At 50.0% G+C, this 25085-nt stretch overlaps 2 protein-coding genes across 4 annotated transcripts in view; one reads left to right on the top strand and one right to left on the bottom strand.

Annotated features, from left to right (window-relative positions):
* Positions 1-6324, bottom strand: part of GID4 (GID complex subunit 4 homolog) — a 26161-nt gene extending 19837 nt beyond the window's left edge. The window contains exons 1-2 of the mRNA XM_082707605.1: positions 5910-6324; positions 412-471 (exon numbers count right to left, since the gene is read on the bottom strand). Coding sequence (XP_082563731.1) covers positions 412-471; positions 5910-6098 — 249 coding nt within the window. The 5' untranslated portion in view covers positions 6099-6324. The remainder of the gene's footprint in view (positions 1-411; positions 472-5909) is intronic.
* ATPAF2 (ATP synthase mitochondrial F1 complex assembly factor 2) lies at positions 4976-25085 on the top strand. 3 transcript variants are annotated; one of them, XM_082707603.1, is made up of 8 exons: positions 4976-5016; positions 15985-16029; positions 16292-16437; positions 17769-17866; positions 19184-19264; positions 22232-22344; positions 22821-22936; positions 24721-25085. In XM_082707603.1, exons 3-8 carry the CDS (start codon positions 16429-16431, stop codon positions 24856-24858), a joined length of 555 nt encoding a protein of 184 aa, XP_082563729.1. In that variant the 5' UTR covers positions 4976-5016; positions 15985-16029; positions 16292-16428; the 3' UTR covers positions 24859-25085. The 3 variants fall into 3 exon arrangements, with proteins under 3 accessions (XP_082563729.1, XP_082563728.1, XP_082563730.1); XM_082707602.1 differs by lacking the exon at positions 4976-5016 and adding an exon at positions 6530-6866; XM_082707604.1 differs by lacking the exon at positions 4976-5016 and adding an exon at positions 10749-10811.

The following is a 25085-nucleotide window of genomic DNA, read 5'->3' as shown; positions in this document are numbered from 1 at the left end:
TCTACATTTCCCTAGTAGCTTCTTGGGTTAGGATCTGGGTGATCACTTGACATTGTTCCAGTGAGCGAAGGGGTTTAATGAATGTTGAAGACCTTGGGCCTGGAAGAAACCATTAAACTTAGGATGAGAGGTAGTAGCCATATTCCTACTCTATTTTTTTTTCCCACCAAAGGATTAAGTAGAAAATCAATAGTGTTGGGAACACTGTGACTCCTTTATAAACTTTAAAGATTTGTGCATCCGTACACTTTCCAACAGGACACATCAAAACTACATCCTTTGTGTGTGAAGTACAACTTCACAGGGAGCTTTAGTCGGGCCTCAGGGTCCACGCTCTTGGCCATTCACACCCTGAGAAGGCCAGGCATGCAGCCCACTGTCTAGTTCTAGTTCATTTGAAGGAGTGCTTACCTCAGTAAGGCCTTTTATCTTCAGGTATCCACAAAGGTACGAGTTCCCCGTGTCCACATGCTGGAAGGAAAAGGACACACAGTCTAGTTACAAATGGAGAACCCCCTGGGACAAGCTGGGGATGCTGTGGAAATCCATGTGTCCTGCGGGCACAGGCTGGGTGGGCTAAGGGAAGTCTGGAGGTGGGTGCCCACCGAGCTCGGCCAGGGCTCACCGGCCTTCAAGACCTTCGGGAGTCTGCCCTACCCATGGGCCTGTTCAGACCAAAGAAGCTGATCCCAGGACCCTCTCAACCTCCTAAGATGAGTATCTTGAGACCGAAGTGCTTTTCTGGAGCAGTGAGCCCACACACACAGGCCTCCTGCCGGTCTCAGGAGTGTACTCCTCCCCTACACTCACACTAAGCACAATCCTGCATTAGTTTTTTTAAAAAAGATTTTATTTTATTTATTTATAAATAAATAAATCTTTCTGACAGAGAGAGACACAAAGAGAGAGGGAACACAAGCAGGGGGAGTGGGAGAGGGAGAAGCAGGCTTCCTGCTGAGCAGGGAGCCAGATGCGGAGCTCGATCCCAGGACCCCAGGATCATGACTGGAGATGAAGGTTCAGATGCTTAAGGACTGAGCCACCCATGCGCCCCTGTGCATTAGTTCTTTATGAAATGGGAAGCATAGTCAGGAAAGACCTCATACGAAGACTGCTTGGGCAAACATTTCCGTTATGAACCAAAATGCTGACCCCCAGATGGGAATATATTGTTAAGTGTTCACTCTGTCCATTTCATAGACGAGCACCTGTATTTCTTGGTGAAGAGTTGGGAGACTACAATGAGCAGGGGTAACAGGCATGGGAGATTTTAAGGCTGAGTAACTACCACTTATAGGTTGCTGAGACACTGCAGGGTGCCTACCCAACAACCAATTTCCTACCTTTCCATGCTGCCAGAGCCCAGATCCTGTTCTGGCACCCACCCTGGCCCCACAGGGCTTGGTCAGCCCTGATGGACCCAAGACAGACACATGCCCCTGTTCTCTTGTGAGTCATTAGTTTAGGGGTGAGTGACCCGACCAATCAGGTATGTGTGTCAGTCTCCTGGGGGGCCTCTGGGAAAGATGCTGGCTTTTGAGGAGGCCCTCTGTCTTCCCCTGGAAGTGGCAGTACCTGTACGAGCACCCAGGCCCTCGGCAGTCATCTAGAGACCATGAGGACAAACAGGCCGGGAAATGCCAAGGATGACAGTGGAGAAACAGAAAAGGAACGAGGCCCCTGAATGACCAATCTGGAACCAAGCCACCTCTGAGTTTCTTATAATCAGAAGTGCTAGGTTCACTCATTCTTTTTTTTTTGGTTCACTCATTCTTTAAACTATTTTGAGGTGGCTATGGTTTACTTACAGCTTAGTGCACCTGAACTGGTACAATTCACCCAAATCTATACAGACTGGTCCTGAACAAGCAGATTTTCACATTTTATGATAACTTGGGCTCCCTTAAAAAGCAGACCCCTGGAAAGAAAGCAAACCCAAAAGTACAGTGCCACTGGCACGTAGATTTTAATGTTAAGCGAGGTCTCATTTTAAACAACTAGGAAAGTTTTGTGGTATTTTTCAGATTTGGAGACTTTACTTTCATTTACACCGTAAATCATATACTCCAGCAATCCTTAAAAACTGTAATGAGAACAGTCAGCCAGAGGAGGTCAGCACCAAAGCAAACGGGCCTCAGTGAAGCTGAAATGCTCTCACAGTTTGGACCCCGTGACAAAGGTAGCCCATGTGAAAACTGCCAAAGCACTTGAAATATTCTCATCGGCTGGCCTTGGCCTTGGATGTGATCTAAAGTGGTTGATCTGACTAACACGGTTTAGCAAAGGACTTTATTTAAAGGACACACAGCTCTAACCTGGGGCCTTAAATTTCATATATGCAATTCTCACTGAATTCAATACACTTTGGGGTTTCACAGCTGCTGGAAAGGGTATCAGGTGGCCAAGATACCTGCTAATAAGATTAAAAACCGAACTGGAAGTTGGCTAACATTTTGCATGGATTATCACATGCTCAAGAATCAGAATTTCAGTTTGGCCTCCTTTCAACCATGTATCCCTCCCATTCTGCCCCAACTCATCTCGATGACAGTTGGTGAACGCAAACACAGTACAATGCAGAGACCTTACACTGAATGCCAGGCCAGCATCTTGATGAGAAAGATAACAAGGCAAATGTTTAGCAAGAGCGTCTCACAGCACAGCTGTGTCCAACAGCTGCTCTTTCTAGTACCCCTTCACTGTGACCCTGGCCTTCACTTTGGTCTTGGCTCCTTGCATGGCAGAGGAGAAACAGAGTAGTTACAGTAACAATGGCAACAAGGGAAACCCAGCCAGAATCTCATGAAGGTTTGGGAAACTCTCTAAACTAGAATTAAGAGGAAAAAAAGAAGGAAAAAAGAAAGAAAGGCCCCAGAAAGCCCAAGAAAAGATGTGCAACATTGTTAGTCATTAAGGATATTCCAATCAAAACCACAATGAGACACCACTTCACACCCACTAGCAGGACTGTGATCAAAGAGATCGGCAGTAAGTTAAAAGTGTCAGCAAGGCTGTGGGGAAACTGGACCCTCATGCGGGGCTGGTGGGAATGAAAACTGCAGTAGGCACTTCGGAAATCGGTGTGGCAGCTCCTCAGAGTGGTAAGCACAGAGCTGCCATTGGACCCAGCATTCCACTCCCACGAGGAATGAAGACGGTGTCCACATGAAAGCTCATACAGCAATGTTCATTCCATCGTTAAATGGTTTCCAAAGGCCCAACAAAATGCTATATATCCATACAATGGATTATTATGCAATGATAAAAAGGAACAAAGCACAGCCACATCCTACGATTTGGGTGAACGTTGAGGACATGACGCTCGGCAACAGAAGCTAGACACAAAAGGTCCCATAGTGTATGACTCCACATACGTGAAATGGCCAGAATAAGCAAATCTTCGGGAATGTGATGGCTAGGAGGTGAGGTTTCTCTAGGGGGCTAAAATTAGGTTACAGGGATGCTTACCCAACTCTGAGTACACTAAAACTACTGACCTGAACACCTTCAGTGGGCGAGTTGTGTAAGATGCGAACTGTATCTCAACAAGCTGTTAGGAAACAAAGCAAGCAAGCAGGAAAGAGGCGGAGGTATATTCTAAGAAGGTTGAGTCCAAGAAACTGGTCCTGGCTGAAAAACCAGGGCGACGATGGGCCAATTCACAGGCCACTGACGGTCTCAGTGATGGACAAAGAGCTCACCAATCCAGATGTAGGGCGGCATTCCTGGGCATGGCCACAGCTCCCACCAGCAGACATTCTATTGAGGTTTGAGCCAGGCTTCTACTCTGGGCTGCCCTGAGACCAGTCAGTCCTGCAACAACTCAATCACCACTTCTATTGGTTCACAAGGACATGGGCACCCGATAGGATGTTGGAAACACACGAATGACAGAAGCCGGAAGCTGCTGAAGAAGTCAAAGACCACTTCTCTTTGACACTTAGCGACCCTGCTGGTCTACCGCATCAGAAACCGTCAATATAAACAATCGGCACAAATTCACGATCATTCCAAACACGACCCACACCAAGGACCTCACTGCCAGAATTTTACGATGTTGCCCCCACAATAAAGAAAAAAGTCTTTACCTTTATACTAAATTCTCACATTTTAAGCAAAAGAAAAGAGGGGTCGCTACATGAGGCATATAATTATGAAGACTGAATGAATCAGTCACAACAGTTTTCCAGTTATAACAAATGCCACGGCTCACATGAAAAAGTTAAGTTTATGGAGCAAAGATACAATTAAAATGAAGAGGCAGTTTTCTCCACCAAAAAAAGATGAAACTATTGATTCCCCCAAAACAGTAAGAAAAAAGAGGTTAATGGTGCTCTATGGTTAGGAGAAAGAAAATGTAGCCGCACTGTCTTTTGGGTGGGACACCCACTTGCTCAGAAGAGAGGCTGTCCAAAATTTACTATTTTTAAAGAGCCAAGGGCACATAAGGCAAAGACACATCTTGGGTTCTGTCCTCACGCTTGGGAGCAGTAAGGTGGCACATTAGGTCCTCAGAGCTTCGGTAAAAGGCCTTTCAAGAGGGCAGATGGGGAGGGGCTTTGGGAGGTGGGGCCTCACACTAAGGAAAAAAGGGGCAAAGGGAGGAGGAAAGTGGATCCTGAGGCAGGCAAGGGTAGCTACAAAGGAAGGGGTTTTGCGGGGAAGGGAGAGAAAAAGGAGTATGAACTACTGTTGATCGCTGCCTGGAGAAAAAAATGTCAAGTGTGTTTCTACTTGGATGAGAGGGGTGAAGTGCAGAAAAGGGCCAGAGTAGGTAAAGCTGTCGCTCCAAAGCTACCAGGGGCTGGCACCAGGTATTTAGAAATCCAGGTCAAATTGTTGGGGGCGGGGGGAGGTATACACGGACAGCAAGGAAATACCGTGTGAGAGATAATACGGGGTGAGTTCGATTTCTCAGCACATGGCTATCAGAGACCAGGAGGAAGCCCTGGTTGTGTAGATAAAAGAACACAGAAAGAGGGTCCCCTGGAGCCGAGGAGGAGGAAGAAGATGAAGGTATGGGTTGGGGAGGCAAGCCGGGGAGACTGGGAGGGGCCTGGAGGTGGCCAAAGAATGGAGGCAGGGACCATGAGAAGCCTAGTGCGGGAGGCCTGGGGCTGGGGGCAGCTGGGGGCAGCTGGGTGCCTGGGCCAGGAAGAGACTGGGACAGCTGTGGGGGGTGGGAGGCCATGAGGCAAGATCCCCACAGACTTGGAGGAGCTCCACTGAGCAGCACCCAGGATGTGAGTGCCTGGTCTTGAGGGAGTAATTACCAGAGGCTAGGAATCAGTTGTGGGCTGGGGGGCGCTCAGGGGCTAATGGAGGGTCCGAGGGGACTAACTAGGCTCTCCCAAGGAAGAAATCCTGGGAGGAGGGCCTCAGGGTTTCAGGATCTCTGGAACTTTTGAAAGGGGAGGGGAGGAGGACTGTCTCAGGTCTGAGATAATTTGACATGGGCCCAGCCTCGGGTAGGGTCCCAAGTCAGGAGAAACCAGTGGAGAGCTCTTCAGGGTCTGAGAGGGACTGGAAGGGGTGGAGGTGGGGGGGCTGATCTCAGGGCGATAGGTCTTGGGGAGGAAGGACTCAGGTCTGAGGGTGGCCAGTCACGGGGGGGGGGGGGGCTTCCGGATCACAGGCAGGCCGGTCACGGGCTTCGAGTCTGGGACAGTGTTCAGGGTCTGCCAGGAGCTGCTTCCGACAGGCTCTGGTGTGAGGGGCAAGTCAGGGCTGGGGCTTGGAGAGTGTGAGACACCAGCTGGGCAGGTCCCGAGGGGTGAAGCGCCTGGTGCAGGAGGCCCGGCGGCGAGGGCCTGGTCCGCGGCTGCGGGCTCGAGAAGCCGGGGGCGGGCACGGCCCGTGAGCGCCGCGAGGAGGCCCGCGGGCCCCGGCCGGCCCGGCCCGGCGCTCACCTGCAGCACCACCTCTACGTCGTACGAGTTCCCCTTGCTCTTCTGGTGGCCGCGGAACTTGGAGCCGCTGTAGAGCAGGCTGGTGGCCACGCCGGGCTGCTGGGTGTTGATGGGCGGCGGCGGGATGAGCGAGGCCGCGGAAGCGGCCGAGGCACCGGCCGGCGGGGGACACTCGGTGCGGACCGGCATCGCGGGGTCCCCCGGAGCCAGGGCTGGGGGGAGGGGGAAAGGAACCGCCGCCGCCGCGCGGGAGCCGAGGGGGGTGGCAGGGAGGGAGGGGCCGGGGCGCGCACGCGCGGGGTGGGGGCGGAGGGGGGACCACCCGCCCGTTGCCTGCGGACCAAGCGCTCCGGCTGCCACCGGGACCCCGGGACCTGCGAGCAGGGCCTCCCTGTCCTGAGCTGAGTCCCCCTCCCCACTTGCCCTCGCACACACACCACCCTTTCGATTGGCTCAGGCGCGCCGGGGGGGAGGGAACAGGCTCACGCGGCGCTTCCACCCATTGGCGGGCGGAGAAAACACGTGGCGGGGTGCGCGAGGGGTCCTCTGGGACTTGTAGTCTTCTTCCCGAGGCGCGGCGTGGAGGGGGCGGGGCGAGGTGCGTTTGTGATGCTGATTGACTGGGGGTGTGCCAGGAGGCGCGCAGGAGCGACGGCGCGCCGCTGGTGTCAAGCGAAAGATGGCGGCGTCCAGGGGAGGCTGAGGGCTCTGGGGAGGTTGTGAGAGGTTTCCGTACAACCGGAGCGTGCGGCTTTGGGAGTCCCTTCGCTCAGTTTCCTGCTCTCAGGTTTCCCGCCGGTTGTCCCCCCAGGCTCTCAGGCGCGATGTGGAGGAGCTGCCTCCGGCTGCGGCACGCCGGGCGCCGCCTCCTGAACCGGCCCCGGGCTGCCCTCACCGCGTCCGCGGGGCGGGAGCCAAACCCACTGACCCCTGCTCGGGCCTACGCGCCCCCAACAGGTGAGGGAGGCCAGGGCACATTCTCTTTGGGCCTGGGCCCGAGACGGACTAAAGTGGGCTGAGGGATTCGGCTGTGTAGGGCGGGGTCATCGAGGCAGGGCTCAGGCTCCTGAGGTTACTCAGTTCAATGGGGTCCTGCTATGGATCGGGGAAAACAGGCGGCCAGGCGAGGGCACACATCGCGTCGCTGCGTGAGACAGTAGTTGCCATTAGGGACGTGCAGTTTTTCTCAAAGCTTATGGTTTTTTTTTTTTTTTTTTTTTTTTTTTTCCAATAAGGAAAGCAAATAGCATTCTTGTTCTCAGACAGGGAAGTTCAGGTTCTTAGATAAGGACCACACCAAGGTCACAGAACAGACTCAGAAGTTTTTGGAGGGCGACAGTCAGTTTGATCTTTTTCTGTGTACCCATGGCTGGGCATCCTGGAACCGGGGCATTCAATGGGTATTCAGTCTTCCATCCTGGACAATTTCTCTGCAGGTTCCGTGGCCCTGGGTCCCACTGTCCTACCACAGTCCCTGCCGTTTCTTCTAAGGAGTTGACCCTGCTGCCTCCTTTCACTCCTGACTGATAAGGCCTAGAAGGTAGTAACACTCACTGATTCTGGGAAGAGGTTTTAGGGTAAGAGTGGGAATGGTTCCCTTAAATGAGTGCAGATAGTAACACTCTTTAGTTAGTTTTTCTGTGCTGACAGCTGGAGGCATGGTGGTCTTCAAGGTAGGTGAGGTCCTACCTAATGATCACTGTCATTATAGTTCACTGCAGGTTATAATAGTCTGATTAAACAACAGTGAATGATACTCTGTGATAAGGGAAATACAAAGAAACTGTGACAACATAAAGAAGCACCTACTCTCATCTTGGGGATTTTGAGGGTCTGGAAAGGATCTTGGATGAAAGGACGTTTCAGCTGAGTCTTTTTAAAAAATATTTTATTTATTTATTTGACAGAGACATAGTAAGAGAGGGAATACAAGCAGGGCGTGTGCAAGAGGGAGAAGCAGGCTCCCCACTGAGCATGGAGCCCGATGCAGGACCTGATCTCAGGACTCTGGGATCGAGACCTGAGCTGAAGGCAGACGCTCAGTGACTGAGCCACCCAGCCTCCCCTCAGCTGAGTCTTGACAGATAAGTTAGAGTTCAGTGGAGAAGAGGAGGAAGAGTGTGGAGTGGACAGAACAAGTTCAGAGGTGACAGCAGGGTGTGAGAGACCTTGCTGTGACATTATTTACTTCAGAAAATCTAGAACTCTACAGACAGTTTGACATTGTGGCAGAAGTACAGACCTGGGGTCTAATGCTGCCTGGAGGTACAGCGTGATCTTGGGCACTGAACTGCTTCCTTTGGGCCTCATTTTCCTCTGTGGGTTGAAGGACCAGGTTGCCTATGAGGGTCCTGTTAAGTTTCATAATTTTATAAACATGGGGGAGAGAGCTGGATGCAGCAAGGAGCTGACATTTTCCCTGTGGCAATCCAAGTCGAAGGGCATGAAAGTGGGCCATGAAGAGCCAGTAAAGAGGGAGAAGGAAGGGCACTTGTGACACTGTGAGTTATAGGAAGAAATATACAGTTGATGGGGCGCCTGAGTGGCTCAGTGGGTTAAAGCCTCTGCCTTCAGCTCAGGTCATGATCTCAGGATCCTGGGATCGAGTCCCGCATCAGGCTCTCTGCTTAGCTGGGAGCCTGCTTCCTCCTCTCTCTCTCTCTGCCTGCCTCTCTGCTGACTTGTGATCTCTGTCTGTCAAATAAACAAATAAAATCTTTAAAAAAAAGAAAAGAAGAAATATACAGTTGACTCTTCAAACAACATAAGGGTTGGAATACCACTACAACCCCCCACCATTGAAAAATCACATACAACTTTTGACTCCCCCAGAACTTAATTACTAATAACCTACTGTTGAACAGAAGCATTACGGATAGCATTTTGTATGTTAGATGTTTTATTATTTATAATAGTAAATATATTATTATATAATAGTATATAATATATTTACTATTTATATTTACTATTAATAAGCTGAAACTATTATAATATATTTACTATTTATATTTACTATTATAAATAATAAATATTATTATATAATATATTTATTATATGTATTATACATATAATATATATAATAATTACTATTTATTTATATTCTTAAAGTAAGCTAGATACAAGAAGATCTTATTTAGAAAATAAGAATAAATCATAAGGAAGAGATCAGGAGGAAGAGAAAATAACATTTACTGTACTGTAAAAAATCCAGGTTTAAGTGGACATGTCCAGTTCCAACCAATGTTGTTCAAGGGTCAACTGTCTCTTTTGGTCTCCCTTCAGTTCCTGGCACACATCTCTCTCTCTCTCTTTTTTTTTTAAGATTTTTTTAAAAAAAGATTTTATTTATTTATTTGACAGAGACAAATATCACAAGTAGCAGAGAGGCAGAGAGAGGGAGGGGGAAGCAGGCTACCCACCGAGCAGAGAGCCCGTTGCGGGGCTCGATCCCAGGACCCCGGGATCATGACGGAGCAGGAAGGCAGACACTTAACCGACAGCCTCCCAGGCGCCCCTTTTTAAAGATTTTATTTGTTTAGTTATTTGTCAGAGAGAGAGAGAGAGCGCGCACAAGCAGGCAGACTGGCAGGCCAAGGCCGAGAGAAGCAGGCACCCTGCTGAGCAAGGAGCCAGATGTGGGACTTGACCCCAGGACCCTAGGATCGTGACCTGAGTCGAAGGCAGCAGCTTAACTGACTGAGCCAACCAGGCATCTCCTGGCACACATCTCTTAAAACCCTTGTAATTTACTAAGCAATAAGAGCGATGGAAGAGGTTTTTATTATAATATTTGGTCTTTTGTCCTAAAATTGCTCCAGAGATATAAAGTTGAAAGCAGTATCTTATTCATAAGCCTCTTTCAACCACACCTGAGGTTATGTAAATGAGGTGGCTTTTGGAAAGCACCTAAGGATTGGGGCTGGTTGCCAGGGGAACCAACCACAAGATGAGAGGTTTGGTCCTTTTAGGCCTACCCCCTGACCTCTGAGGAGGGGAGAAGGGCTGGAGAGATTGACTTGATTGCTAGTGGCCTATGATTTAATCAATCATGCCTATATAATAAAGCCTCCATAAAAATCCCTGAACTTCGGGGTTCAGAGAGCTTCAGGGGTGGCAGACACTTGGAGATGCTGGAAGAGTAGCATGCTTTTCTCAAAGCTTGCTACTTCTCTCAGAGAAGGCACGGAAGCTCCACACCCTTTCCCCTATACCTTGCCCTGCACATCTCTTCATGTGGCTGATCCTGAGTTACATCCTTTTATAATGAGCTGGTAATCTAGTAAGTTAAGTATTTATCTGAGTTCTCTGAGCTGTTCTGGCAAATTCATCAAACCTGAGGAAGGGTTCTGGGAGCTTCTGATTTATAGCCAGCAGTTGGAAGCATAGGAGACCACCTGGGCTTGTGGTTGGCATCTGAAGGGAGCAGGAAATGCAGTTTTGTGGGACTGAGCCCTTAACTTGTGGCATCTGATGCTATCTCCAGGCAGATAGTGTCAGAACTTCACTGAATTGTAGGACACCAGCTGTTGGGTGGCAAACCCCCCAGAAGTTTGGAGCAGAGAGTGTCTGTGTGAATGCATAAAGGAAAATGAGTTTCCTTTACAACATCCTGAGAAGGTACAACATGGCCAAAGGGGACATGTGCAAAGTTCACTGAAATTGGCATAGGCAGAGCGTTCATTTGGATAAGTGGTGCCATTTCCTGTTACTATGGCACGCAATCTACCATCTCTGTTTCCTTTCTACTGCAGACTTTACTACTTTAGGCTCTTGGAAGTAGCTGGCACGTGGAAGGTAGTTAAACATGAAAGAGAAGAGGAAATAAGAATAAAGCCCAGTGGGAGAGAGGTACATGAAACCAGGCCTGTGAGTGCACTGCAAAGACACTACCACTGAGATTCTGTGAGTCTTGGGAATGGTGGAATATTAAACCCAAGTGGGGGCCTTCTCCATGAAGACTCTGGTAGGCAGCTTGAACTTGGCTCCTTAGGAATGGCCATGCCAGTGAAGGTTGTCAGAAGAGGAGGGGTTTGGGAAAGGGTTGCTGGGGTGTTAGAGGAGATTTTGCAGCAAGGAGGCCTGTTGGAGGGTATGTGGTGGTCCAGCTCTGTACCAGTTGTCAGAGATCCATCAGCTGGTTTAGAGGAGAAGGTGTTTGGAGAGGCTGTATGTCTGGCTGAGTGCAACACCCAGTGAAGCCAAGGCTGGAAGTCTTCTCTCTGTTTTCACATTGTCACCTGGACAAGTCATTTGGCTTCTCAGAGTCTCTACTGCCTCAGAGGCATCATTTGGCCTGTCTTGATAGAGTGATTGTGTTGCGTTGAGGGAAATTCTGTAGGGTGGCAAACCCCCCAGGTGTTTGGAGGGGTTTTTCAAATAAAGTTTTATTGGAACACAGCCACGCCCATTCATTTTCATGTCATCTCAGGCTACTTTAACTATTGAGTATAGTAGTTGCCCAGTAATGTTATGTTATGTTATATTGTGTTATGGCCTGCCAAGCCTAAAATATTTACTCTGGCTCTTCATGGAAAAAGTTGGCCAACCCCCTCCTCAGGATGGGTAGAGCAACTTGGGAAAAAAAACTGTGCTTAGCCATTTAGCTCATTTATATTAATTGCTGGGGCAGATGCATTTGCCCCAAATAGTTTTTTAACAGCTTCATTGAGATTCAGTTCACTTATAGCTTACTCATTTAAAACATATAATTCAGTGGTTTTTAGTATATTCACAGAGTTGTACAACTGTTACCATAATTCTAGAACACTTTTATCACCCCAAAAGCACCCCTGTACCGTTTAGCTATCATCGTTCCTCCCTGCAGGCCCTGGACAACCACTATTTTACATTCTGTCTCTATAGATTTCCCTAGTTCAGATGTTTCATAAATGGAATTGGTCCTTTCTGGCTGGCTTTCTTACAGTGATTTTGGCGAGGTTTATCCAATCGTAGTGTGTATCAGTACTCCATTGTTTTTCATAGCTGAGTGATATGCCATCATATCACCATATGACATCTTATTTATCCATTCATCCACTGATGAACATTTGGATTGATTCCCTCTTTTGGCTATTCTTTTTTTTTTTTTTTTTTTTTTAAGATTTTGTTTATTTATTTGACAGAGATCACAAGTAGGCAGAGAGGCAGGTGGGGGTACGGGGAACCTGATGCCGGGCTTGATCCCAGGACCCTGGGATCATGACCCAAGCCAAAGGCAGAGGCTTTAATCCACTGAGCACCCAGGCGCCCCTCTTTTGGCTATTCTGAATGCTGCCATAAACATTTGTGTACAAGTTTTTATGTGGGCATGTTTTTTTTTTTTTTATTTGTGGTGTTTTGGGTTGCATATGTTTTCATTTCTCATAGATCCATAATTGCTGGTCACTTGGTAACTGACTTTCTGAGGAACTGCCACAGTTTCCCAGGGTTTAACTGGCATGCTCTTCCAGTTTGCATTTCCACCAGCAGTGTATGAAGGTCCCAATTTGTCCACATCCTTGCCAGCACTAGTTATCTGGGTTTTTTAATATTATATTATTACAGCCATCCCAGTGGGTGTGAAGTTTCTCCTGGTTTTGTTTTGGTTTCCCTGATGATTATGACATCCAGCACATCTTTTCATGTGCTTATTTTATATATTTTCTTTGAAGAAATCTCTGTTCAGATTCCTTAAACAGTTTTTAATTGGGTGTCCTCTTATCGTTGGGTTGTGAGAGTTCTTAAAATGAAGAATTTTGATCCTTGAAAACAGTTGGAGCCGCCCTAGGATTATGGATGGAGGGATGCCCTAAATCAAATGTAGCTTTAAGGCTTAAGGCCCACCAGATGGCACTGTTTAAAAAGATAAAGGTGTTGAGACTGTTTGGAGAGGGCACTTCCTCTGTTCTTGGTGCACTGTGGGAGTCGTAGTTCTGAGGCTTTCAGTCTTTCCAAAGCAAAGGCCAGGCGAAAATTGAGGCTGGCACAAAGATCACTTGCTGGTCTGTGAAGCCTGGGACGGGAGGAGGACCAGGTTTTTTGAGTTGTTTTCTGCTTCTCTGCTTAAATAGCCTGTTTTCTTGGGGCCAGCTTTTAACATTCAGCACTTTTTCATGTACGTGTTTCTTTGTATCTTCGTAGTCCACACCTAAAAGGCACCGAGTGTGTTTTTGCCACTGAAACAGATGTTCTATAAATGGGCTGATTCATACTGAGAATAGACCTGAGTTCTGTGTGAGCCCACAAGGCTAGTCTGTTGATTTCATCTTTTAAAAGATGAGGTTCCTGTTGCTGTCAGCTCATCCCATGTTCACTGAGAACATGGGTGTTTCAAGGTTCCTGGTCTCATGATTTATCTTACATGACCCAAGGCCTTTGAGGGCCCAGGTGAAGAACGTTGTTGGGAGCCATGGATTCCACCAAATGAATTTTCCAGATCCTGGCCTTGTTTGCCTCTGTGAGTCCCTAACACAAGTCCCATACTGTGACCTACCCAGCCCTTCCCCCAGATTTGGCCCCACCCCCCTCCCTGGGCATCTCTACCCATCTTCTGCAGGGTAACTACAGTCTTGTCCTCCCGACGGTGCTTTTAGTTCTCCAAACTCTCTTACTCTCGTGAGGCTAAGGACCTTTGTGAAAGCTGTTTCTTCTGCTAGAAATCCCTTCCACACACACATCCCTCCAAGAAACAAATCCATCCAGGCAGATTGGCTAACTCCTGCCTCTCCATCTGGTCTCAGATGAAATCTGAGCGCTTGGAGGTCTTCCTTTAGCCCATGGTGAGATCAGGCTTTCCTGCCTGCTGTGTGTTTCCAGTGATCCTCAGGACTTTGGCCGTCAGTGACTTTATTGTTTGCCTGGTTTACCATTCACTTCCCAGTAGACAGGAAGTGCCTTGAGGGCAAGGACGAGCTTTGGTTCCAATCCCCAGGACTTACCCCACTTCTGGAACAGGATCAGTACTCACTGAAGTTTGTTCCAAGGCCAGAGTTTGCACCTCCACGTATCCACTGCATTCAGCAGAGCACCTGTCTGAAACAGGCCCCATGGGGTGCCTCCCCTCTTCAGAGGCCCTACAGCCTTTGTGGCCCTTTTGCCTGGGGCTATCCTTTCTTTTCACAGGGTATACTGCTGTTTGGAGCAATTTTGGTTGACCCATCCTGGCCCTTCTTTCCTTTGCACTCCCTTCTGTTTTTTCCCTCTTAATCAGGCATAGAGGGGGGCCTGGCCAGGACAGAGGAACCAAGGGCTGACATGCAAAGCAGAGGGAAAAAAAAGACTTCCCTTGTGGGACACCTCAGTATCCCAGCCGCTTTAGGTTTTGCCCGTGCTATTAGTTTCTGCCCGGAACCTGGGTCTCTTGGGCCCATCTCCCAGGGCTGTGTCCAGCCGTATGCTAGAATGCTCTCCACTGGCACTTCCTGCCAATGGGGCTAGATCCTTCCCCCAGCGGTGATGAGTCAGCTTCCACAGCTCTTCCGGCTTCCTGCCTGGTCTGGCTCTGGACACGTTGCCCAGCTAGGGCACTGGAGAACATACTGGATATGGTCTGGGTGCCTCAGTCCAGGCTTCCAAGCCTATGCAAAGAGGCCTCCAGATTTGTGTCTCATCCACTATCTGAATGTGACCAAGTGGCACATGAACTTGGGGCATGAACTTGGTGCATTCAAAAACACCATGGATGTTGTGAACTTTCCGTTTCCGTGTCAAACTCAGGAGAGAATCACTATGACAATTTCATATAACGGTGGCAAGTATCATCTTGGGGGCCAGATCCTATTACTTTTTTTTTTTCCTTCTGAGCATTTACATAAAGATAGTGATTTTTAACGTTTTTATTGACAGATTCCATATACTTAGAATAGTACCTGGCATGTGGTAGACATGCAATTTTTTTTTTGCTGGAAAACAGTTGGGGCCTTTGTTGAGTAAAGCACAGCTGTGGAAATGCAATTTGGGGCCCTCTTTGGGGAAAGTATCAATGATCGAGCACGAGACTGATGAAAAAACTGATGTGCTGGGGAAAACGGAAAAAACACCATGTTTTCACTTCAGCATGGTTTTTGTTCTTTGGGTTTTTGGGTTTGTTTTTTTCCCCCAAAGCATTAAAAATGAGTGAATCTCCTCCCCCTCCCTGTGCTACATCAGTATTTCCAGCAAGTGACTTTTATCAAGGACCCAATGGCTCTTGGTACCCAGTGATTTTGTGACAGAACGAACAAGTGAGTGAGGCAAGGTTTTGTGTTGACCGCAAATGTCGCGGCCAGGTTATGGTTTTTAGCTTCCAAAATGTGACCTAGTTGTTCTTTATTAGTAAGAGGAGTCTGCGTAATTTCCTTAGGAGGCACGCTTAGTTTTAAGCCCTCCAAGTAGAAGAGGAGAGGTTTGTTTACATTTTCGTAGAAGGTTATATTCAAGATATTTTCAGATCTCACAGGCCGTGTATTTCCCCCTTTCTTAAAGGAAATGTTTGGAGCTTCTATTGAATACACAGGCATGCTGGTTAATTAGGTTAATTAATTGGGTAGAGAGGATGAGAGATGCTCCTGGGATCTCTCCCCACTTCCTGTGTGCCACCCACGTGCACACACATGTCCACACTGGCTTTCCTCTCGTGCCTGTCTCAGAGGCATCATACTCTTCCTCAGAATAGGTCTCTGGCGTTATCGGACTCAGACACCATCTTTGGACTGGGGCACATTGTTCTGGCATGGGGGCTGTGCTGGTGGGGGTAGTGTGTGGTGGGGAGAGCCTGCCTAGAAATTAAAGCGGAAGGTGCTAGAAAAATCTGTCATGTCAGATAGTCTGCGGCTTCGAGATGCTTTGCGATCAGACTGTCCCTGGGCTCAGGGGCCAAAAGGGGCCCGACCAGTGCGTCCTGTCCCTCCCTCATCCCTGCGGAGTAAATGCCCTCCTCCCCCCAGCTTTAATCAGGAGCTGTTGATTATGCTGTGTAGAGTAGGGCAGACCTTGAATAGTGATATGAAAATCAAGCCAATCAATCAGCATTAGCAGTAATGACACAAGCTGGTCTTGTCACTTCCTGAGCTGTCTCGATGTTATTTTAAATTGCCTTTTTGGAAAATCTCTTTTACAGAAAGGAAGAGGTTTTATCAGAATGTCAGCATCACACAGGGTGAAGGTGAGTGAAATTTTGACTGCCTCTTTTTCTTTCTTCTTTTTGTGTGTGTGTGTGTGTGTGTGTGAATGGGTAGTGACATTTTTCATCTAGCTGGTTTCAGCAGTGAGATTACCCTGCGTGCTTTTGTTGGGTAGGTTTCTGTAAGCCCTCCGTGAAGGGACTCACGGTGTCTTTGTCCACACCGATTCAAGTAGCTAAATATAGCAGTGGTCACTCGATTCCACTTAACAATCCCTGAGAGGTTTTCATTTGATCTTTCAAGGTGGCTTTGAGATAAACCTGGACCACAGGAAGCTGAAAACTCCCCAAGCCAAGCTCTTTACTGTCCCCAGCGAGGCCCTGGCCATCGCGGTGGCCACTGAATGGGACTCCCAGCAGGACACCATCAAGTTCTACACCATGCACCTGGTAACAAGTTCCTGAACCTCTACCCCAATGCCCACGGCTGGCTTCCTAGGGTACCTGGCAAAAATCGAGACTCTTTTCCAAATTTGGATAAGGGCCTCAGGGATGAACCCCTGTCATACTCCCCTCCTTGGACATGCTGACCATTCCCTGCCCGACCCCCTGAGGTTCCCCTGCTCAGAACACTGTCCTGGGTGGCTGGTTCCTCCTCTGGTCTCAGGACAGGTGTCACCTTCCCTGGCTGCCCAGCTCTCTTATTTGCTGTCACGCCACCTGTTCATTTCTTTTGCCAACACATACGCAGTTGATAATTGTCCATTTGATGTTTGCACACTCAGCCTGTCTCTTCTGCTGCCTTGTGAGCCCAGAAGGGCAGGGCCACGTCTGTCTCACTAGCACATAGCCAGCCCCTCGCTTGAGGCTCAGTGGCACTCAGTATCGGTTGAGTGCAGGAACGCCTAGGGCCAGGGGCTGAGGTGAAACAGCTCCTCTTGGAGCGAGCCATCCATACACACATGGGTGGGTGTGGGCAGGCTGGAGCAGGAGCTGGCTAAACTCTTCGGGTTGGGGCTCTGCGGCTTCTAGACCGCCACCTTGGGTGAGCTACTGCGCCTTCTCAGCCCCGCGATCCCCATCTGTGAAAGGTGAGCACATTGGTCAGGACGGATGGTGTGACACTGGGAAGCCTTTGGCTTGATTCCTGGCATAGAGTGAGCACTCAGTCAACCCTGGGAGCAGTGCTGTCATCCTGGTCATTCCCATGCTCAGCCTTGACATTCAGACCCAGCCAGGCGTCCTCGGCATCTTCAGAGTCTGCTGCGGGGCTGGCCTGCTCCGTCGGGTGTCTGAGGAAATGCGGATGACATGGCCATAAACTAATTGTCTTAGTACTGAAGCAGCCTCGCTGGGAAAGTCACCCTGCTTCTGGTTTAGCTCATTTGTTCCGCTGACTTCCTTCGACTTCAGTACAACAACAGTACCTCCTCCAAAGGGTGTCTCGAGGGTTCAGTGAAATACAGCAGAGCCTGGGGGTTGAGAGCACGAGACCTGGGGGAGGCTCGTTACTCCTGGGTGACTGTGAGACTCCCCTGGATCCACAGGCTGTCATCGTGTTTGGAAGGGAGCCAAGCTGTCACAGGCGCTCCGTAGATAGGCTACAGCTCAGGTTGTGGAGATACTGGGGGTCAAGGGCTTCCGTTGGGCTCCATCACTCCCGGTGTGGCGCTGTCTGGGTTCTCCGTATTGCCCTGGGTCGGAGGCAGTATCCATCTGGAGCACGGTGCCTTTGCCTGGGCCCCAGTGGTGGTGACAGGGCTTCTGGCCTCTTGCTTCAGACCACACTGTGCAACACATCTTTAGACAACCCTACCCAGCGAAACAAGGACCAGCTGATCCGTGCAGCTGTGAAGTTTCTGGACACCGACACTCTCTGGTAATTGACATTTAGATGGGCATTCCCCTGGGATTGAGCGGGTCCCCTGGGCCACTTGCCTCATTTGCCCAGACTGTTATCAGCGGAAGGAGAGGCAGACCCTTTTCCTTTATCTCCCAGGGCAGGGAGGCGGTCTGCCTGACATCACCACTTAGCTGCCCCGCAGCTCCTCCTCAGCTGTCACCTGGTCAGAGCACCAGGTGCTCCTCTCCTGCACCCTGTCAGCTGTCCCTGGGTCTGGGCCGGGGTTTGCTGGTAGCATATGCAACTCTTGCAGATTCCAGGACCAAGGGGATCACTTGCCAGCCCCCAGCAGGGACCTCCAGTCCTGGACTCCCGCCCATCCTCACGGAGGCATCCTTGTCCTCACTTGTCCGCTTGGACACGGGGATGGTCAGTGGGTGATGTCAGGAGCTGGCTTCTTCCACTTCTGAATTCTCCCCTCGTGTCTAGGTTCTTTAGCTAACTGGCCAGTGGTGGTGAGGGGAAGTTCAAGAAGTGGTCGAGCAGCCCGAGTTTGTGGCCCAGATGTTCTAGAATCCTGAGCTGCCTCACGCCCCCCTCCTCCAGCTGCCCATTTTCCTGCATACTCATGATCTCTCTCCTTCCTGTTGCACCACCACACTGCGGCTTTCCACAATGCCTACTTGTCTTGCCATCCCCTGAGGCCTTACATGCAGCTCCCTGCAGCTGACTCCCACTTCTGAGTCTCTTGGTCAAAACAAGTGGCATAGCCTGGCACCAGGTGGTGTGAGGCCCCGCTCCGGCAGCTGCATCGGGAGCCGCGTGGGCTCACACGGTGCGCACAGGCAGTTTGTGGCCAAGGCACACAGTCCCTCAGAAGAGTTAGGGGATGTGGGGTGCAGTGACTGAGCTGGCACAGCACCTCGGATCAGGTGGGTGTGCATCTGGGGGTGCAGTATTAGTGTTTAGAATGGCATTGACCTAGGGCCGCAAGCCTTGGCCTGGGACATAGCGGGGCATTTAGAACAGTGGTTCTCACACTCAGGCCTGCAGTAGAATCCCCTGGACGACTTGGTAAAGCACAGGTGGCTGGTTTCACCCCCAGAGGTTCCGCTTTCCGTACAGGTGGGGTGCGACCTGGGACCTGGTCTTTGTAGCAAGTTCCCAGGGAATGCTCTGCCGCTGGCCCTGAGGCTACCCTCTGAGAACTGCTGCTTTAGAAAAGGACTTGTAGAGGGCAGGGGGGTTGAGGTGGGTTTTTTTGCTCTTGCCTTTTAGGTTTTTCCATTTTCTGTCACTGAATGAAGGAATTATACTTTTTTATTAATGAAGGTGATTTTTGCAATGAATTAGCTACAGGGTGGAAGAGCCAGCGACGTTAGTTGAACTGCAGAAGAACGAGTGGGACCCAATCATAGAATGGGCCGAGAAGAGGTAAGATGTGCAGCCCTGCGCGGTTGGGCAGGTTGGTGGGGTCGGGGGTCTCGCTGGGCCGCTGAAGCCCTTAGCTAGATGACTTTCTGAGTTCAGAGCACCCATGGGATTCAACAGCTCCCGGATGCTGAGGGATAGGGCCGGCCCCCTTGGAAAAAAATGCTCCTCAAATGAGCATCAGTTACCGTGCACCCAATGCACACTGTGTAGGACTGGAGCCCCAGGCCTGCCACGATTGGCTGTGTGATCTGGGGCTGGTGACTTGAGCTTCCTCATGTGTGAGTGGACCTCCTCATCCCCACCCCTTAGCATGCTGTGAGGAGTAAACTAAGTGATGCCTAGCATCCTGCTAGGTAAAGGCCCAGATCTGGGCAGGATCATCTCTAGCATTGTCACAATTGCTGCACTATTAAACTGAGTCCCAGAACAGCATGTATGATGTGTACATACATGAGGCCAAGTCTGGTAACACTGATCTACAGACATCAGTCTCTTTCCTTAGCAAAAGATTCTTCTGTACAAAATTGCACAGACTCTTGATGTGGTGGTGAAATAAATTCAATTTCATTTCATTCTAGGGGACTTTGGGAGGGCTGCTACCTTGATGCTACCTTGACCTCAGTATTTTGTAAGCTTACACGGAGTAGTGTTTGGCATAACATTTCTCAAAAAAGTGCTCTCTGCCTGTCTCATTTGTCCACGTTTCCCGGGTGCCCACAATGTGCCAGGTACCCTTGGGTTTTATAGTAAAAGGCACATCCGGTGCACTAAAGGAGCAAATAAAATGTAACAACGACAGTACGTGTAAGAGCTCTGAAGATACCATGTCATTTCAGAGTCTAATGAAATATAACAATAGTGTAGGTGCCTGGAGATCTCTGCTCTGGGACAAAATTGTCCACTTTCTGTGGCACTCGAGATTCTCATCCTTAAGAGTTTACAGAACAGCTCGGCCATTTGCCATGTTCCATTTGTACTATTAGACATTTCAGCAAGAATATTTCTAAACCAACGGGAAAAATGAGTTACACAGGAAAGAAAATTACAGAAATTGCCTTTAGTCTATTGCGTTTTTCCCGTCCTTTATAAGTTATTATTGTCCTTGAAAATGTTTCATTCTTGAAGCCAGCTCATGTCCCAGACCAAAAGCAAAGGCCTATATGTAGTGGAGGCTTAATAAATAATTGAAAAAGTGATTGGATAGTAGAGGACACACACAAAGATTATTGTAAGGAAAATGCGGGGTGCCTGGCTGGCTCAGTCAGTGGTGTGTGTGACTTTTGATTGTGGGGTTGTGGGTTCGAGCCCCATGTTGGGTGTAGAGATAAAAATAAAATCTTTATGGGGTGCCTGGGTGGCACAGTTGGTTGAGCATATGCCTTTGGCTCAGGTCGTAATCCTGAGGTCCCGGGATCTAGCCCCCTGTCAGGCTCCCTCCTAGAAGGCCAGGGGGTGTCAGCTTCTCCCTCTCCCTCTGCCTGCTGCTCTCCCTGCTTACCCTCTCTCGCTCTCTCAGTCTCCCTCTCGCTCAAATAAATAAGTGAAATCTTAAAAAAATATAAAATCTTTTAAAAAATACTGTTGTAAGGAAATAATTTTTAAGAGGAGGAGGGGCAGAGTATCTTTTTTTAAATTTAAATTTGATTAATTAACATAGAGTGTATTATTAGTTTCAGAGGTAGAGTTCGGTAATTCATCAGTCTTATATAACACCCAGTGCTCATTACATCACATGCCCTCCTTAATGTCCATCACCCAGTTACCACATCTCCTTACCCCTTCCCCTCCAGCAACCCTGTTTGTTTCCTATGATTGAGAGTATCTTATGGTTTGTCTCCCTCTCTGATTTGGTCTTATTTTTTCCTCCCTTCACCTATGTTCCTCTGTTTCTTAAATTCCACATATGAGTCAGATCCTATGGTAATTGTCTTTCTCTGATTGACTTATTTCACTTGACATAACCCTCTAGTTCTATCCAGGTTGTTGCAAATGGCAAGATTTCATTTTTGATGGCTGCATAGTATTCCATTGTGTGTATATATATCACATCTTTTTTTTTTTTTTAAGATTTTATTTATTTATTTGACAGAGAGAGATCATAAGTAGGCAGAGAGGCAGGCAGAGAGAGAGGAGGAAGCAGGCTCCCGCTGAGCAGAGAGCCCGATGCGGGACTCAATCCCAGGACCCTGAGATCATGACCTGAGCCGAAGGCAGCGGCTCAACCCACTGAGCCACCCAGGCTCCCTATATATCACATCTTCTTTATCCATTCATCTGTCAATAGACATCTGAGCTCTTCCCATAGTTTGGCTATTGTGGACATTGCTGCTATAAATATTCGGGTGCACATGCCCCCTCGGATCACTACATTTGTATCTTTGGGGTAAATACCCAGTAGTGTGATTGCTGGGTGGTAGGGTAGCTCTATTTTCAACTTTTTGAGGAACCTCCATATGGTTTTCCAGAGTGGCTGCACCAGCTTGCATTCCCACCAGCAGTATAGGAGGGTCTCCCTTTCTCTGCATCCTCTCCAACAAGAGAGAGAAGCTTAAGCAGGGCTTGATCTCACAACCCTGACATCATGACTTGGGTCGAAATCAAGTCAGACACTTAACCGACTGAACCACCCAGGGGCCCCAGAAAAATGATTTTTTAAAGAAATCTTCTATGTTCTCAAATACGAAAAATTTTCTTAAAGGGTTTAAAGAATAGATACTCTGTGGTTTTGATGGAGATTCTAGGCAAATGAGTTAGAATTTCAGGCAGCTGCATGGACTTTGGCTCTGCTCTGGGGCGACGGGAAATTATTAGGTCAGGAGGCCACTGACCTCAGTGGCAGCTGCTCCCAGAACCCCTGAGACTAGCCATCACGGGGCAAGTGCATGCTCAGCAGTTGAGTACTTTGCTTCCGGGTCAGAGCTAGGCCACATGGCACCATTGGTACATGCCGAAGCCTTTTCCTTTCAGATACGATGTGGAGATCAACTCTTCCACCAACATAATGGGGCCCAGCATCCCGGCCAGGACTCGGGAAGTGCTCGTCAGCCACCTGGCATCTTACAACATGTGGGCCTTACAAGGTATGCATGCTGTTTTCCGTCTGGGAGGCAGCATGATGGGCACGGGCATCCCAGGAGCACTCGAGGGGCTGGTTCAGTCCCAGGAAGACAGCAGGATCCCACCCCTGTAGGAGATAGCTGGCTCTCCCTTCTTCTTCAAGTCTTACTGGCCTGGCTCAAGTCACATGCCCATCTCCCCACCAGTCCCTGGACCAGGGGCTGGAGTCCTCCAACAGGCCCGGGTCAGATCAGGTGCCCCACCCCGGGCAGGAGCAGAAGAGGGATCACACCCCCAGTGGAAATCGGAATGCTCTTCGAGAAGAATGGGGAATGGATACAGAGCCGGCCAGAAAGCGCACGTCCCCTGTGACCATCATCCCCCACCTGGCACCTCTGTACCTCTCTAGGGCTGCAGGGGCTCTTGAAGAGTAGGTCTGGCAACTACCCTGGCTTGGGGTGGGGTGCCCTGGATCCTGATCTGGCTTGTGTCCCTGCAGGGATTGAATTTGTGGTGACCCAGCTCAAGTCCCTGGTGCTGACCTTGGCCCTAATGGACCTGCGCCTGACTGTGGAGCAGGCCGTGCTGCTGTCCCGCCTAGAGGAGGAGTACCAGGTGAGGAGCCACTGTGGCCTGAATCCTCGCCTCTCCCCAACGTGGTTCAGACTGAGGGCAGAAGTGGCGGGGGGGGGGCTAGCTAGCCCGTCTAAAATGTTTCTGTGTAGATTTGGCTTCTCTTGACTCCAACACACTTCAGAAACCAAAACTCAGGGCTCGTTAAAGTATCATCAAGAAGCAGTGATGGAACAGAATGGTAGTAAGCGCCACCGTGTTCCGACGTGCTTAGCTCTGCCCTTATCGCCTCACTGCTTCTGAACAGCCAGGCCAGGTGGAGGCTGTTGTTATCCCCATTTTACGCAGGGGGAAACTGAGGCATGGGGTCGCAGCCCTGGCAAATGCTGGAGCCAGGGTTTAGAGCCAGGTCTAGGCAACTCCAGACCAAGGCGGTCACCGCACTCTGAGGTAGAGGTTCAGGGGTAGCTCCGGATCGTCTGAACACCTGCACGGTGGGCGCTGCCAGCTCAACGAGGAGCCATGTGCACACTCTCACAGAAGCTACGTGAAGCTTCGGCGCCCTGGCTCACACTGTGGGTCATGTTGCTGGCAGAGCACACGTTGGGGGGCCGCTGTTTCTACACAAGTTTTCATTTAGTGGGTTTGAAATTAATACGGTTTTGGTACACTGTCATTTGCATTTTTTAACTCTGAGAATTATGGCGTTCTCTGCAGTCTTTTTACTGTTTTTTTTTTTTCTCCAACCTCAGAAGGTTAATTGCTATTACAAATGGGCTCCTAGCATGATGAAAATCCTTTTGTAATGACATTATTTCCCAAGTCCGTCTAGTCATCTGCTCAGAAAAATGCCAGGGGAAAAAACTGTTTCTCTACTGCAAAAGAGGCTAGCTCGAAACAATGAAATGGGCAGGAGCGGGTTTGTTGGCGGCGGGGGGTGAGGGCTGTGGGAGGCAGGGAGCCAGGAAACCCGCTCTCCTGTCGGAGCTCAGTGTTTCTGTCCCGAGCCAGGCCCTCGTTCTCTGACCAAGGTTCGATCCACCACAAAACAGAGAACTTAACTGTTCCTCCAAGTATAAAATGCTCCTTCGATGACACATCAGTCACCCACATGGAGATGGTGGCTTGTGTAGCGTGGTAGATCCCGGATGCCCGGACGGGCTGGGGCAGCTGGGCCTCTGGCCAGGGAGGGGCCAGCAGGGTCTGGCTGGAGTCCTGCTGACATCTGGACAGCCACACCGTGAGTCTGGGGCTCATCCCACCTGTCGCCGGAGCCCTGGGGAGAGACCCCGCAAGCCTGCTCCAGCTGCAGAGCCCCGTTTTCTGGAACACCACAGCTCCCCCCGGGGAGTCTGAACTGAAGCTGCCATGTGGTCTTGGTTGATTTATTTATCCCACCCACGTAGGGGGGTGGGCACTGCAGCCCGGCCTGGTGAGGCAGCTTGCAGAAGGTGACATTTTGCAGGCAGCCTCACCCCAGCCTCGTGGGAGGAGGACAGCATGCACGTGGCATCCCCTCCAGGAAGATGTACGTGTGGTTGGGGCCGGGCCCACCAGGCGGTTTGGGTGCTCACAGGCCCTGGGCCTGGACTGTTGCCCCCCCACCAAGCTGTCTGCGCCCCATCGGCCTGGGTGCCTGCTCTGCCTGCCCAAAGGTTCTCCCCTGTTGCCTCCCCTGAGTGGGGCTCGTGTTTTGGCAAGGTTGGGCCCCAGTCCCCCTGCCCCGCCCCACTCCAAGCCCGGCTCTGGGGATGGGATGTGACTGTGGCCGGGAGGTGCCTGGGCACCTGGCAGCCACCCAGCGGCCTGTCTTGTTCTCCGGTCAGATCCAGAAGTGGGGCAACATCGAGTGGGCGCACGACTACGAGCTGCAGGAGCTGCGGGCGCGCACGGCCGCCGGCACCCTCTTCGTCCACCTCTGCTCCGAGAGCACCACGGTGAAGCACAAGCTCTTGCAGCAGTGAGCCCGGGCCCACGGGGCCCCCGGCGTTGGCGTCGCTCTGCCGTGCTCCCCCAGGACCCAGGGTGGCTGCGGAGGTTGGCTCGAGTCCAGGCCCCACGTGCTTGCCCCTGCCGGCAGCAGCGAGTGAGCCGGACAAGCGGACAAGCATACAAGCGGCTTTCTCTCAGCGGGTTTTTGTTTGTTTATTTTTTTAAGCGTGTTTTATTAAATACCTCTCTGTCCCGGAAA

Source organism: Mustela nivalis (assembly GCF_964662115.1).
Source record: "Mustela nivalis genome assembly, chromosome: 17".
NCBI classification, from domain to species: domain Eukaryota; kingdom Metazoa; phylum Chordata; class Mammalia; order Carnivora; family Mustelidae; genus Mustela; species Mustela nivalis.
Note: the sequence above shows the minus strand (reverse complement) of the source record. Positions and strands in the feature narration are given on the sequence as shown.

Bases quoted from the DNA above. Each gene is read 5' to 3' on its own strand.
- ATPAF2 (XM_082707602.1), top strand. From the start codon at position 6,734: ATGTGGAGGAGCTGCCTCCGGCTGCGGCACGCCGGGCGCCGCCTCCTG. The intron at 17,867-19,183 runs GTAATTGACATT...GCAATGAATTAG, and splicing joins CTGGACACCGACACTCTCTG to CTACAGGGTGGAAGAGCCAG. The intron at 22,937-24,720 runs GTGAGGAGCCAC...TTCTCCGGTCAG, and splicing joins GCCTAGAGGAGGAGTACCAG to ATCCAGAAGTGGGGCAACAT.